The sequence below is a fragment of the Equus asinus genome, chromosome 8 (genome assembly GCF_041296235.1).
Source record: "Equus asinus isolate D_3611 breed Donkey chromosome 8, EquAss-T2T_v2, whole genome shotgun sequence".
Taxonomy (NCBI): Eukaryota; Metazoa; Chordata; class Mammalia; order Perissodactyla; family Equidae; genus Equus; species Equus asinus.
The window spans coordinates 31359122-31374341 of NC_091797.1; the positions used below are offsets into that span (position 1 = coordinate 31359122).

General features: G+C 42.7%; 1 protein-coding gene across 3 annotated transcripts in view; it reads left to right on the forward strand.

Moving 5' to 3' along the window:
• Window positions 1-349: 349 nt before the first annotated feature.
• Window positions 350-15220, forward strand: part of LOC106833849 (boLa class II histocompatibility antigen, DQB*0101 beta chain) — a 240209-nt gene continuing 225338 nt past the window's right edge. The window contains exons 1-6 of one of the 3 annotated variants that reach the window (XM_070516735.1): window positions 350-606; window positions 2029-2298; window positions 5555-5836; window positions 6350-6460; window positions 6903-6926; window positions 7512-7878. In XM_070516735.1, coding sequence (XP_070372836.1) covers window positions 510-606; window positions 2029-2298; window positions 5555-5836; window positions 6350-6460; window positions 6903-6926; window positions 7512-7525 — 798 coding nt within the window. In that variant the 5' untranslated portion in view covers window positions 350-509 and the 3' untranslated portion in view covers window positions 7526-7878. Of the gene's footprint in view, window positions 607-2028; window positions 2299-5554; window positions 5837-6349; window positions 6461-6902; window positions 6927-7511; window positions 7879-15220 lie in introns of those variants that run through there. The other 2 variants (XM_044776366.2, XM_044776365.2) reach the window with 2 other exon arrangements.

Sequence of the window (15220 nt, forward strand, 5' to 3'; positions counted from 1 at the left end):
CACATCTTAAGGCTCCTCAGAATGTCTAAGATAATAGAAACGAACATCTCTGTGACAATAATTTTCTCTCCCCTGAGATATGATCCCCACGTATTTTTCCCTCCTAAAAATTCCAAGTATAGGAACTATAGGTTTTAACTAAATATCACAAAGATGTCAACTCTTGAATCATTTTTCTTTCAGTTCTTTAAACCCCTAAGGCATTCAATCTTCAGATCTCCTGTAACTGAGAGAAAAATCTTCACCTCAAATGTCCATCCAGTGCAATTTATTGAAGACACAGTGCCAGGCAGTGGACTGAGAATCTTCACAAAAAATGTCTGCCCAGAGACAGATGAGGTCCTTCAGCTCCTGTGCTGATTGGTTCCTTTCCTAGGGGCTCTCTGATCCTACTATGCAGGGAAGCGTCACAGGTTTTTATTCTCTGAAGTAGGTATATCAGAGCCACCAGGTGGGAGCTGTGTTGACTACCATTACTTATTCCTTTGTTCTCAGTTATCTCTGGGAAGATGGCTCTGCAGATCCCCAGAGGCCTTTGGACAGCAGCTATGATGGTGACGCTGGTGGTGCCGAGCACCCCAGTGGCTGAGGGCAGAGACTCTCCACGTAAGTACAGGGCAGCTGCTCGCCAGAGACACCCCCTGGGCAACAGGCTCTGAGAGACCCTTGGGCTGTGGTGTGGAGGATTCTATGATCTCAGAATACAGTCTTTCTGTGGGAAAGACAGGTATGTTACATTCTCATTTCCACCTTCTAATGATGAGCTGAGGATAATCCCCATCTCACAAGCTGAGGCCTGGGGATGTTACAATGAGGAGGAGGAGACAAAGTGAGCATGGGGTTATTTTTGAAGATATGAATTTCTCCAAAGAAAACACAGCAGGATTTGTCATTTCAGGTCCCCTAAGACCTTGTCTGGGCTATATACTATGAGATTCTGGGTTGGGGAAATGTAGGCTGGCAGTAGTCTCTGTAGTCTCAGTATTTGAGAAAAAGGACTTTACATTCCTGACTCAGGGTGGATGGCTGATGGAGGGAAACTTGGTGTTTGAGTGAAGCTGACTGGGTGATCACAGATAGGGAGTCATCAAGTTTCACTTATTTATGGTCAAATAGTAACTTGAGTGGGATTCAGAGACTTGAGTTGATGGTGGACTAAATTTAGGAGAAAGGAGAACGTAAAGAAGAGAAATAATACATATTGAGAAACCATTCATTTCAGACACAGGATCAGTATCTTTATATAAAATCATTCTCAATCTTCCTAACACGTCTATGTGTAGGTTTTATGACTTTTACGTAATTATACTTATGATATAGATACTCTGTTAACTAACCTGCCCAAGCTGTGAATTCGCATAGTTTAGTTGGAAACTAATTAATCTAATTCGAAAGCCATGAATAAAATGTTCCTTTCTAGGACTGGGGAGGTCTGGGTCTCTTCTATCCACATGGGAGTGAGAGCGCCTCAAACTGCAGTGGGGTGGGGTTAGCAGAAACTTAGAGTAACCCCAGGCATGAGATGAAGGCACTTTGTCCAGGGACCAAGAGAATATGCTGGTCAGGACAAGGAAAAGCTTAATTCTCCATCTTTCTCCTCATTCCCTTGAACTCTCGTGCTTACGTGGATACTCGTTTGTCTCTGAGGTTCTCAGGAGTTCTATGAAAAATTTCATGTGAGCAAGTCTGGATTCCTCTAAGTACAGGCATCAGTATAAAATCACCCCATCTGTCCTCTTTACTCAGTTCTCAGATCCCAGGGCTTGCCCTTCGAGACAGGGCTCTCCTTTCCTTGTATAAAGGCAATTCTGGAAGCCCTCACAGGGACACGGGTAGGCCTGGGGAAGAGCTGGCTGAGAATCCCGGGGTCAGAGCGGGAGGCGAGTGGGGCGGGGACCCGAGGTCACGGCTGGGTTTTTAGGTTTATCTCACCCAACTGGCCGCGACCCAGAACGTCCACCCAGCACAAATGGTGCTGCGTTGGGCTGCGGGGCTGCGGCCTGACTCATGGGCGGCGATTCCCCGCAGAGGATTTCGTGATCCAGTTTAAGGCCCAGTGCTACTTCACCAATGGGACGGAGCGGGTGCGGCTCGTGACCAGACTCATCTATAACCTGGAGGAGTACGCGCGCTTCGACAGCGACGTGGGGGTGTACCAGGCGGTGACCGAGCTGGGGCGGCCGAGCACCGAGTACTGGAACGGGCAGAAGGACGAACTGGAACGGGTGCGGGCCGGCGTGGACCGTGTGTGCAGACACAACTACCAGTTGGAGGTCCCCAGGTCCTTGCAGCACCGAGGTGAGCGCCGGTCCTCCGCCCTCCGCAGGGCCCACCCTCCGCAGGGTCCACCCTCGGCGCCGCCGAGTCTCTGCGCCAGGAGAGCTTGGGGAGGGGCGGTCTGTGGCATAGGAATCCCCGGCCAAAGAGCAGACAGGGAGGCGGGGCGCGTGCCCCCTAACCCTCACCCCTCCCCCGGCCGAGGGGCGGGACCGAGCGCAGATCCGGGACGAAGTGCCACAGCTCTGGAACGTTCCATGCAGAGCCGGGCCAGGCCTTCCCAGTGTGGCCCTGCCCCCTGTGCTGTTCTTTCCACTAGTTGTGCACAACCTCGGCTCGCGCCCGAGGTGTGTTTGCTTCCACGTTCCTCACCTCTGCCTGAGCAGAGCCCTGGGCCCAGAGTGCCCTCCTTTCTCCCCACCTTGGCCCTCCTGTGAGTTCTCCCTGCAGGGCCCTTGTTCAGAGCTGGGGGTGCTGCGAAGCTTATGGGGCCTGGTCTGGTCACATTAGGGCTGCTCTGCAGCTGCGCCAGGGCACCTTGCACACGTGGTAATAGAGTAGTACATATTTGACTTTTTGGTTTCAAAGTATTATTCATCTTAATTTTGTTTTTTAAGTGGCTGTCACTAGCCCTGGACCTCTTTGAGGCAAGGGACTGGCTTAATTACGTTGTATGGGTAGCACCTGACACATTGGCACAGTGTGAGATCAGTAACCTCTGTGAAATTAATAAGTAAGTGTATTCAACTGCCCATCCACTTACGCTCAAAAGAAATCAGAAGGGTTAGTAAAGCCTTAAAAACTCATTTTATTAATTATTCTTTACTATTTTGCTTAAAGCTTTAAAGTAAACTCTTATTGACTTGGATCTTCATAATTTAGAATTTGTGAATGCAAAGTCTGAGGGAACAAGTCTTTGCTAGAAATAAAAACAACACTAGAATGGTGTTGTAGGGCAGGATTTTAGCTTCTTAGAAAAGCTCAGTAAATGGCACATAAGAAAGAGCTGAAGTTTTGGAGTAAATGAATTAATGCTGTTTAATTATTGAGTAAAAATTGTTTCAGGTTTCTTTTGGCCTAGACCCTGCTTATCCTCCCTTCCCGGGACCCCTCCCCCCAACCCTACCATCCACTTCAGGGGTAGGCATTTTGAAAGTTAATCACACCCATTTAATGAGCACCTATTTCTAGATAGTTATGTTACCAAACACCATCTATATTATGCCAGTTAATTTCACAACTACCTTGTGTCTTAGGAATTAGCATCACCACTTTAATATGCTGATATTGGTCATAATAAACACTTTATGTAATCAGCCCACAGTTAACTCACCAGGTCCTGAACCCTCCCCAAAATACACAACAGTCATTATGTTCTTTACTACCTGTAATAGAATTAATGGAAGGAAAGCCTCGTTAAAGCCTGTTAGGACCGGAAGCAGCAATATGAGTCTGTTCTTGCCTATTTTCAATGTTGGTGGGGCAAAATAATACTTTCAGGAGATTGAAAACTCACTGTTTAATTGCTAGTCTGACCACAGTGTTATCTATCATGTTCGCATAACTTTTAGCTGACTTTACATTCTCTTGCCTTCTGACCCACTTCCTGCTGCCACCAAGTACTTTTATTTTTAATAAATTTCATTTATTTTTAATAAAAATTAACCTAACATTTTCCTCTTGAATTTGTTTTTACTGCTAATCAGTTTAAGATGAACAGATTTTGTAAATCCATATAATGGACCATGATTTCAATCTGACTCAAGGAAGGAGAACCTGAACAATAGTTAAGTCAAAACTGAGAACATGATTCCTTCCAGATGATGGCTCATGGGTGCCGTTTAACTGGGGTGCCAAGACTGCCTGCTGACCTCAGCAAGTCCTAGTTATACTTTCATGTTTACATTACATTCTCAACCCAGCCAACTTCTGCAAGATTCTCAGAATATTTCCTATAGAGAACATACATGATAATAATGTCTAATCTCAGAACAAGAAAGTAATTCTTAATAGCAAGGGGATGGAATAGGGTAGGCTGCTAGTAATTAAACGTGAATGTTAGAAGAAAATTAGGAAAAGAAAAGAAAATGAGAGAATATAATGTATTATCAAATAAATAAGACCCACATAAAATATTTACTGTAGCTTCACACTAAGGGAATAAGGGAGATGCAATAAAATGGCTGGCAATATAAAGGATAAGATGTGTAAAATAGGTAGGGAGAAGTGTGTGGTGTTTGACCGTGAGTAGCAATCTGAGAAGATAGAGGAATCAAGGCCATGGGCAAATGTGGTGTTTATCAGTGCTGTTTGCTTTCAAGGTTCTCTTTGTCTTCCTTCAAAAATTAAAAACTTTTGAAATACATTAACTTTTTTCTCTCTGTTATTAGATTGCAAGTTCTGTAAGGTGAGGGACTATGGTCTGTTGTTTATCTTTGAATTCCCTGTGCTTGTCAAATTTATATTTTTTGAATGAATGAATAAAATATAGGTGGCATATATGATGTGGAGAGGGAAGTTCATATATTTAGTAATATACGTTTTTGTGGGGAGTTCACTACAGAATGGCATTTGAGCAAAGGTTAGGCTAAAAGCTGAGAGCGATGCTTTGTTGATGGCAACTTGTAAGAAGTGCTCCTGCTCTCAAATTTTTTTTAGTATTGCAGGCCAAGAATTATGAAATATAGCCTGGTTGAGAAGCACTGCTTTTAGAGAGCATGTGATGATCACTGTTATCCTATTTTGTTGGACATAGAAATGTCTATACATTCTTAAGTCTCAGTTCATGTTACTATCCGTGGGGCCATGACCAGTGTTGATGGTCTCACGGCCAGCAGGAGAGAGTCAAAGCTGCTGTATTTTCCCTACTTTGGGGAGCACTGGGACTAACAGTGTCAGTGTCCTAGCGTGAATCACTAGAGCTAATCCTGATGATCAACTTCAACAAGTATGGGGAAAGAAGTCCAGGTTTATTATTTTTATTTTTAAAAATTTTGTGAATAGTGGCCTGTATAACATAGCAATTTACAGTTTTAAGGTGGTTTATTTTTATCAGTTGGTGTCAACAGAGTAACTCCAATATGATGATTGCTATTATCTATTGAGACTCTGAAAAGTAAACTGACTAATGTGTTTATTCAAGCTAATAAAGTGGCCAAGCTGGGATCCTAACCAAGACTTGGAGTCCAGGGATCTTTACTCTGGTACCAAGGAGGAGTCTCTCCATGGGGAGACTTGCTGTGTGGTCTCACATCTCACTGTCTTTTCCTCCCCTCAGTGGAACCTACAGTGACCATCTCCCCATCCAAGACAGAGGTTCTAAACCACCACAACCTGCTGGTCTGCTCAGTGACAGATTTCTATCCAGGCCAGATCAAAGTTCGGTGGTTCCGGAATGACCAGGAGGAGACAGCTGGCGTTGTGTCCACCCCCCTTATTAGAAACGGGGACTGGACCTTCCAGATTCTTGTGATGCTGGAAATGACTCCCCAGCGAGGAGATGTCTACACCTGCCACGTGGAGCATCCCAGCCTCCAGAGCCCCATCACAGTGGAGTGGCGTAAGGGGCAGTTTGTTTCCTTTCACCGTTGGCCCCACAAGACAGAGGGCAGAGCTTCCTCTGGCCCATCCCATCTCATCCCTTATCCTCGACTTCACTACTGAGCTGGAAATCAAGGAGACTAGAGTGCCTCTTGTCCCATAGGAAGGACATCAGAAGAATCCTGATCTCATTGTCTCTCCAGATACTAGGAGGTCATTTAACACACCATGGGCCCAGAACCCAGCCCTGATGACTCTAAAGGATTGACTATTATGACTGGTGACTGGGGTCTTAAGGTCTAAGATTATGGGTATTTTCCTGAGGAGCAGGGATCCGCCTCCCCCCCTTTCTCTCACCCACCCACTGTGTCCCAGGATCTATTGGCTGATCCCTCCCCCAAGAGTGGCCAGAATGGAGGACTAGGTTTCCCTGGAACCTCTATCTCCTGTCTCTCAGACAGGACTTCAAGCTTCCCAAAGGATCACTGTGGGGTGCCGGGAGAAATGCTGACACTCAGGCTCTGATCCCCAGGAGCACAGTCTGAATCTGCCCAGAGCAAGATGCTGAGTGGCGTCGGGGGCTTCGTGCTGGGGCTGATCTTCCTCGGGCTGGGCCTTATCATCCGTCACAGGAGCAAGAAGGGTAAGGCGCTGTGGGGAAACGGGGAAGATGAGCTGTGATTGAGACCCTCTGTTCAGGGGTCCTCTGCCTCCAGTGTAAATCCTTCCTCCTGACCCTAAAAGGCAAAAGGCTGGGCTGGTAGTGGGAGGAGCCCTAGGGGGAGATGCTGGAATCTGGTAACAGGTGGAATGTATTCTAGGACTTCCTTCAGTTCATCAGACCTCACTGGCTCCTTTCCGAAAGCTTCCTCCTTTAAGAGGGTCAGAGCATAGGCTTTCCTTCCTTCTAGTGAATGTTTCATTCATTTTGGAGGATTTTAGCTTGGGGCAGTTAAGGCCTGGAGGGTGGTGGGTAAGGAGGAAATAAATTTCCATTTAAGTTGCATGTCTCATTTCCCTTTGGGGTGAGTGAGGGACTGGATGTTTGCTTAATGAGACCTTTCTCTGTGTAACTTCGTTTGTAGGACCTCATGGGACTCCACCAGCAGGTACTATTTCTGCTCAGGTTCAATTTTGGGTGTGGGGACAGGTAAAAGAGGGAAGGGCTAAGCTGAGTGTCCCTGAGCACAATGGTCTCAGTTCATGGCCTATTCTCTGCAATGGGGGTCAAGGTTAGGGGAGAAGGTTGCCCAGTTTCTGTAGGAAGCTCCGAGGTTTGTACCCCAGAACCAGGCCATGACTTTGGTGACATCTTTCTGTGAAACTTACAGCCAGAGCCACCTCTTGGGTATTAGACACCGGGAGGATGCCCACTTTGTGCCACATGTTGGTGACTACTGCCTGTGTGCATTTGTAAGTGGTGGAACGGTGGGTTATCTAATTTACTAAAAAGAATGCAATCTTCATATTCCCCAGAAGGATAACAGCTGCCCCCTGCCTCCCACACATCTGCGTGGAGCTGAAATGCCAGGTCCCATTTAGCTGATTTCACTTTTACACAGATATTGGGGAAGGTGATGACAATATGTCCTGGACCTCAGCTTTCTCTATCTGATGCTGCAGGGGCCCCGAGGGGAGAGGAGAGGGCGCATTTCTCAGGGTGCCCTGTGCTGATTGCTTTCTCTTTTCTACAGGGCTCCTGCACTGACGCCTGAGGATACTTTGGGATGAGTCTTTGTTCTTCTGTAATGCCTGCTGATCCTTGCTCAGAATCCCAACTGCCTGTCAGTCTGACCCCCTCTGAGATCAGAGTCCTACAGTGACCCTGACAAAGTCACCAGGTCACCTCCTGTGACCCCCACCTTGAGTATCTTACTGCGATGGTGCTTCCTGCATGACCTCAGAGCCTCTGCTAGTGTGCTGCCAGCTGCATCTGCTCAGATCCCAACGGGTTTTTCTGTTTCCCTTCTTCCTCCATAGACTGTTCAAGAGAAACACTTGAAGCCATTTGCCTGAGTATAGAGATTTTATCATAATAAACATGATTATGAGTTACCTGTATCCTGAACCTCCTTAAATGAGCAGAGATAGGAAACCATTGTAGAATGAAGGAACATATTTTGGGGAACCTGGGACCAGAAGGAAGAGTTGCTTCTTTAAAGGAGACTAGAAGCCTCTTGTGGTACCATGTAAGAGTGGGCAAAGGAGATAGAAAATCAATTCTATAGTCATGTCCTTCCTGGTTCTTTAGTATTGACATTTAGTGCAGTGGCCTTAGGATGTGCCCACCTCTCTTCCAGTTTGGTGAGTATTGTGTAAGTAAGCATGGTGGAAGTGTTTGTTGACTGATATAGTGACCCCTGGTCACTGATGTTTCAAATATATCCTGGCAAGTCACATTGATCAAGGTAAATTTTTATCTTTTAGAAAGTATAACCAGTAATAAAAGTACATTTTTGGTTTTAAATGATAGCAATCCAACACAAATTTATTTATTTTTTCCTGTTAGAAAGAAGCCTAGGGTCAAGTTGATTTCAGAAGTATCTAGATGCAGATATTCAGTGAGATCTTCATCTCTCGTCTTTCTGTTGTGTTTCTGTCTGTGTGCCTTTCTCTCTTTCTCTGTCTGTGTTTGTCCCCATATACTTCTTTCAGTGTATCTCTCTGTATCTTTTTCTGTTTCCCTTGTTGCCTTTCACTGCATTGTTGCCCCACCCCTTCTCTCTCTCATTTTGATCTGTCTGCACCTTTGTTGCTGTTTATCTGCATCTCTTTATCTCTGTTTCTTTTTGTGTCTCTCTCTATTTTCTGCATCTCTTTTTCTTATCATCTCACATTTTATCTCATCTCTGTTTCTCTGTGTATGTGTGTGCATGTGTGTCTGTTATATGTGTCTACCAGAGTTTTAAACATTTTAGGAAAGATTCTGATTGGCCCACCCTGGGTAACTTGCACAACTCTCAAAAACGTCATCCTGTACAGGGGATGGAGACAACCAGTCTTGTGCCCATCACTCTTATTAGGGACAGGAACTGGATTTTACAGATCCTTTTGTTGCTGGAAATGACTTCCTAGTGTGGCGATGTCCACATCTGCCACATGGAGCACCTCCAGGTTCCAGATCCCCTTCACAGTGGAGTGGTGTCAGGGGAAGTTTGTTTCTTGGGGACCCCACAAGACAAATGGCAGAGCTCCCTCTGGTTCTAAGGTCCCTCCTTATGGGGAGCCAGCTCAGACTCATTCCATCCTTTGTCTCCCATACAGTCATGTGATGGCACTGCTGAGCTGGAATCTCAAAGGACAGAGTTCCCCTTGTCTGTGAACATAATGACCTGTTGATTCCTGACGAGATTCTCTTCCCAGGTGTTAGGGAGGTCACTACACACTGTGGCTCTTTAGACGTGGACCCAGTCCTGAAAGCTAGTCTCCATTTCGGTCTCTGGATTTTGTCATTAAGTCAGGTGGCTTGAAGCTTATCTCAGGTTATGGAGGGCCGTGGCCCTGAGGAGCAGGCATCCCCTTCTCCCTGCTGCCTCACCCACCCATAGGGCCTGAGGAGCCAGTGGTGGTTCCTTCCCTCTTCTGGACAAGGTCAGAATGGAGAACTAGGCTTCCTTAGGACCTCCATCTCCTGTACTCCAGTCTATACTGAAGGTCATCAGGCAGGGACACTGTGGGGTGTGGGGACAGATAGTGACACTCAGGATTCTGCTCTCCAGTGTCATAGACTGAATTTGCCGAGAGCAAGATGGTAAGTAGTCTGAGATTCTGTGCTGGTTTCGTCATCTTCCTCAGGGTGGGAATTGTCATTCAACATAGGAGTTAAGAGGGAATGGCACCTTGGGGAAGTGGGGAAGAATTGTGCTTGGTGTCCAGGGAACTCTTGGTGTCTATATGTGGCACTTTGCTTTTGACCCTGCAAAGACAAGAGGCAGAGCTGGGGACTGAACCAGACTCAGAGTTTAGGGAGACATTGAGATCGGATTTTTTTAGTTGAAACTTATGCCCTATTATAGTTGAGTGGTAGACTATATTCTGGGACACTCTTACAGTTAAACATTGTCACACTGGCCCCATGCTGGAAGATCTCCTCTTAGAAGATCAGAGTCTTCTTCCCTTCCTGTGACAGTTTCATAGAAATAACTGGGTGTTTTGCACCCTGATTTCATTGGGTAATGTAATCTTTAGTTCATAATTTAATCAAAATAATAGGTATATCCTTTATAAACAAGTTTGCTAACTAAAAGAACTGGGTCTTAGTAAACATATACCTTGGAGAACAGCATATATGTGTACTAGAGAACAACCTACTTGTCATGAGCATTTGGTTTTACCTCCAGTCATATCAGCTCACCAGTATTCCATAAGCTTCTGTACATTTCCCAACCACCTCTGCAGTTAGGTTGTGGTCATGTGGCTAGTACCAGCCAGTGGAACTTAAAAGTGAGTGTAAGCTCTGTCTGCTTTGTCTTCCCCTGCTTCACAAGCCTGGAAACCATTGTTGAGGTGATGGTGTATAAGATGTTGGAAACTGAGTGCCTTTAATGACTGTGGAATTGAGTCCCTTTTATTGGGCTAAGCCACTGAGATTTAATTTTTCCTGCAGTCTAAGATCTTAATGCAGCATAACCTTGCCCTTCTTGACTATGATGATGAATGTTTAATTGAAGGAAGAGAGTTCATAAGTTAAAAGGGTGAATTGGTTGAGTTAATGGAAGTTAAGAGATGATGAATTTTTTAAAACAGTTGTTTGTTTGTTTGTTTTCTTCTATCCAAAAAAAGGTGTATTCCTAGTGACTAGAACAGTACTTCTATAGGGGTTGCTCTACTGATCCGTCTAGATTCCTCCCTTTGGGACTGAAGGATTTATTCAGTCACAGGGAATGTTGCTGGCTGACAGCGTCAGGTGTTAGCCCTCCTCTGGAATTACCTCAGGTGAGGAGAGCTGTCTCACCCATTTCATCCCACTTCCCAGGGGAGCTCACCTCCAATGATAGCTCAGTGTGCGGGTATAAAGGTCCTGAGCCCCACCCTAACTTGGGTCAACTCTGAAGGGCTCTTGTAGCTTCAGGACTCCTGGGCATTAGCCTGAGGACTTTTTGTGACTGCTTAACAGCTCAACTTTAATTCATGAGTCACCTTACATAATTCTGCTTTCAGTTTCTATTGTAATTTAAATATATTTATTTTTGTGTCTTCTTCCTTTAAGTATAGAAATGCCTCCTATCCTCCTTCTTGAAAGATGAAGGTATTAACATCATTACCTTTTCTTGCCCCTCTCCTTTACCCTTCCACTTGCAAAATTGAGGTATCTGTACTTTTTTTTATATTGTCAAACCTGAAAATATTGACATTCTACTATAATAATAATTGTCTTTGGGTGGGCGTTGCTCATGGCTTAATTCTAAAAGTTGAAAAAAGTTGTTAATCACTTCATAAATATAATTTATGTAGTCAAGCATTTTAGGCTTGCCATTGAGCTCCTTTAATAGGATTGCTTTTCAGTGGGTCCTGAGATGAATACAGGTTCTTGGATTTCTTGCCTTCCCATTTCCTGAATGACAACCTCCCTTTACTAAGTCATATTCTTAATCAACTTCCAATAAAACTATGTGTGGTAGGTAAATTTTATATTTTTTCCTGTCTAACAGTATTTTTATTCTTTCTTTATGCCTGACTGTGATTTGGAAAAGGTATACGTTTGTTGTTTTTTATTTTATTTATTTTTTATTGCAGTAACATTGGATTATAACATTTTATGGTTTTCAGATGTACATCATAATATATTTTGAATTCTGTGTAGATTACATCATGTTCGCCACCCAAAAATTAAGTATAGTCCATCACCACACATGTGAGCCTAATCCCCCCTTGTGCCCTCCCCGCTTCCCCACTCCCCTGTAGTAACCACCAATCCAATCTCCGTTGCTATGTGTTTGTTTGTCATTGTTTTTATCTTCTACTTATGAGTGAGATCATATGGTATTTGACTTTCTCCCTCTGATTTATTTCACTTAAGATAATACCCTCAAGGTCCATCCATGTTGTCACAAATGGCCGGATTTCATCATTTCTTATGGCTGAGTAGTATTCCATTGTGTATATATACCACATCATCTTTATTCATTCGTCCCTTGATGGGCACCTAGGTTGCTTCCAAGTCTTAGGTATTATGAATAATGCTGCAGTGAACATAGGGGTGCGTGTATCTTTATGCATTTGTGTTTTCAAGTTCTTTGGATAAATAGCCAGCAGTGGGATAGCTGGATCATATGGTAGATCTATTCTTAATTTTCTGAGGATACTCCATACTGCTTTCCATAATGGGTGCACCAGCTTGCCCTCCTACCAGCAGTGAACAAGGGCTCCCTTCTCTCCACATCCTCTCCAATACTTGTTGTTTCCTGTCTTGTTAATTACAGCCATTCTGACCAAAGTGAGGAGACATCTCATTGTCATTTTGGTTTGCATTTCACTGATAGCTAATGATGTTGAACATCTTTTCATATGCATATTGGCCATCCATTTATCTTCGTTGGAGAAATCTCTGTTCAGATCTTTTGCCCATTTTTCAATTGAGTTGTTGGTTTTTTTGTTGTTGAGATGTATGAGTTCTTGGTATATTTTGGATATTAACCCCTTATCTGGTATATGGTTTGCAAATATCTTCTCCCAATTGTTAGGTTGTCTTTTTGTTTTGTTGATGGTTTCCTTTGCTGTGCAGAAGCTTTTTAGTTTGATGTAGTCCCATTTTGTTCATTTTTTCTTTTGTTTCCCTTGCCCAGTCAGACATGGTACTTGAAAATATGCTGCTAAGATGGATGTCAAAGAGTGTACTGCCTATGTTTTCTTCTAGAAGTTTCATGGTTTTGAGTCTTACATTCAAGTCTTTAATCCATTTTGAGTTGATTTTTGTGCATGGTATAAGGTAATGGTCTACTTTCATTCTTTTGCATGTGGCTGTCCAGTTCCCGACACCATTTATTGAAGAGACTCTCTTTTCTCCATTGTGTGTTCTTGGCTCCCTTGTCGAATATTAGCTGTCCATAAATGTGTGGGTTTATTTCTGGGCTCTCAATTCTGTTCCATTGATCTGTGTGTCTGTTTTTGTGCCAGCAGCATGCTGTTTTGGTTACTATAGCTTTGTAGTATATTTTGAAATCAGGGAGTAGGATACCTCCAGCTGTGTTATTTTTCCTCAGGATTCCTTTGGCTATTTGGGGTCTTTTGTTGTTCCATATAAATTTTAGGATTGCTTGTTCTATTTCTGTGAAAAATGTTGTTGGAACTTTGATAGGCATTGCATTGAATCTATAGATTGCTTTAGGAAGTATGGACATTTTAACTACGTTAATTCTTCCAATGCAAGAGCATGGAATATCTTTCCATTTCTTTGTGTCTTCTTCAGTTTATTTCAACAATGTTTTATAGGTTCCGTGTACAGATCTTTCATCTCTTTGGTTAAGTTTATTCCTAGGTATTTTATCCTTTTTGTTGCCATTGTAAATAGGATTGTATTCTTAATTTCTTTTTCTCCTACTTCGTTGTTAGTGTATAGAAGCACAAGCAATTTTTTTATATTGAATTTGTATCCTGCGACTCGACTGTATTCATTTATTATTTCTAAAAGTTTTTTAGTGGATTCTTTAGGATTTTCTATGTATACAAACGTGTCATCTGCAAAGAGTGGCACTTTCACTTCTTCTCTTCCAATTTAGATCCCTTTTGTTTCTTTTCCTTGCCTGATCACTCTGGCTAGGACTTCCAATACTATGTTAAATAAGAGTGGTGAAAGTGGCATCCTTGTCTGGTTCCTGTTCTTAGAGGGATAGCTTTCAGTTTTTCTCCGTTGAGATTGATATTTGCTGTGGGTTTGTCATATATGGCCTTTATTATGTTGAGGTATTTTCCTTCTATACCCATTTTATTTAGAATTTCTATCATAAATGGATGCTGTATTTTGGCAAATGCTTTCTCTGTATCTGTGGAGATGATCATGTGATTTTTATTCTTCGTTTTGTTAATGTGGTGTATCACGTTGATAGATTTGTGGATGGTGAACCATCCCTGCATCTGTGGAATAAAACCCACTTGATCATGATGTATGATCTTTTTAATGTATTGTTGTATTCAATTTGCTAGTGTTTTGTTGAGGATTTTTGCATCTATGTTCATCAGTGATATTGGCCTGTCATTTTTGTTTTTCGTATTGTCCTTACAGTATTTTTATTCTTTCTTTACTCCTGACTATGATTTTGAAAAGGTATACATTTGTTAATAAAAATAATTTTCCTTTAGAATTTCCAGGTCTTTTTCATTGTCTTAAAGATAGAAATATCTGGCAGGCTGACTTTTTGTCTATTGTCAGTTTGTTTTATATTGTTTTCCCCACTAGGATATTTTATGATCTTCCTTTAATTCTTGAAGTTCTGAAATTTTTAAAGTAATGTTTAGGGATGAATAGTTTTTCATTAATCTCGGTAAATATCTGACAGCCCCATTCTGTGTAAAGAATAAGATCCTTCCAATCTGGAAAATTTCCACTTATTATTTGTTCTGGTAATTTTCCTCCTTCATTTCTTTGTTTCTCTCTCTAGCTCTTATGTTGACTTCCTGGGCCTATTCTTTATATCTTATCTTTTCTACTATATAGTACATTTCTTTGCCTTCTTTTTTTAATTTTAGGGAGATTTTCTTGATTTAATTTTCCAAACTTTCTATTAAATTTTCCCATTTTTTTTTTATTAACGTTATGATAGATTACAACCTTGTGAGATTTCAGTTGTACATTTTTGTTAGTCATGTTGTGGGTACACCACTTCCCCCTCTGTGCCCTCCCCCCTCCCCCCCTTTTCCCTGGTAACCACCGATCAGATCTCCTTATCAGTATACTAATTTCCACCTATGAGTGGAGTCATATAGAGTTCGTCTTTCTCTGACTGGTTTATTTCGCTTAACATAATACCCTCGAGGTCCATCCACGTTGTTGTGAATGGGCCAATTTTGTCTTTTTTTATGGCTGAGTAGTATTCCATTGTGTATATATACCATATCTTCTTTATCCAATCATCAGTTTCTGGGCATGTAGGCTGGTTCCACATCTTGGCTATTGTAAATAATGCTGTGATGAACATAGGGGTGCAACGGACTCTTGATATTTCTGATATCAGGTTCTTAGGATAGATACCGAGTAATGGGATGGCTGGGTCATAGGGTATTTCTATTTTTAACTTTTTGAGAAATCTCCATACTGTTTTCCATAGTGGCTGTACCAGTTTGCATTCCCACCAACAGTGTATGAGGGTTCCTTTTTCTCCACAACCTCTCCAACATTTGTCGCTCTTGGTTTTGGATGTTTTTGCCAATCTAACGGGTGTAAGGTGATATCTTAGTGTAGTTTTGA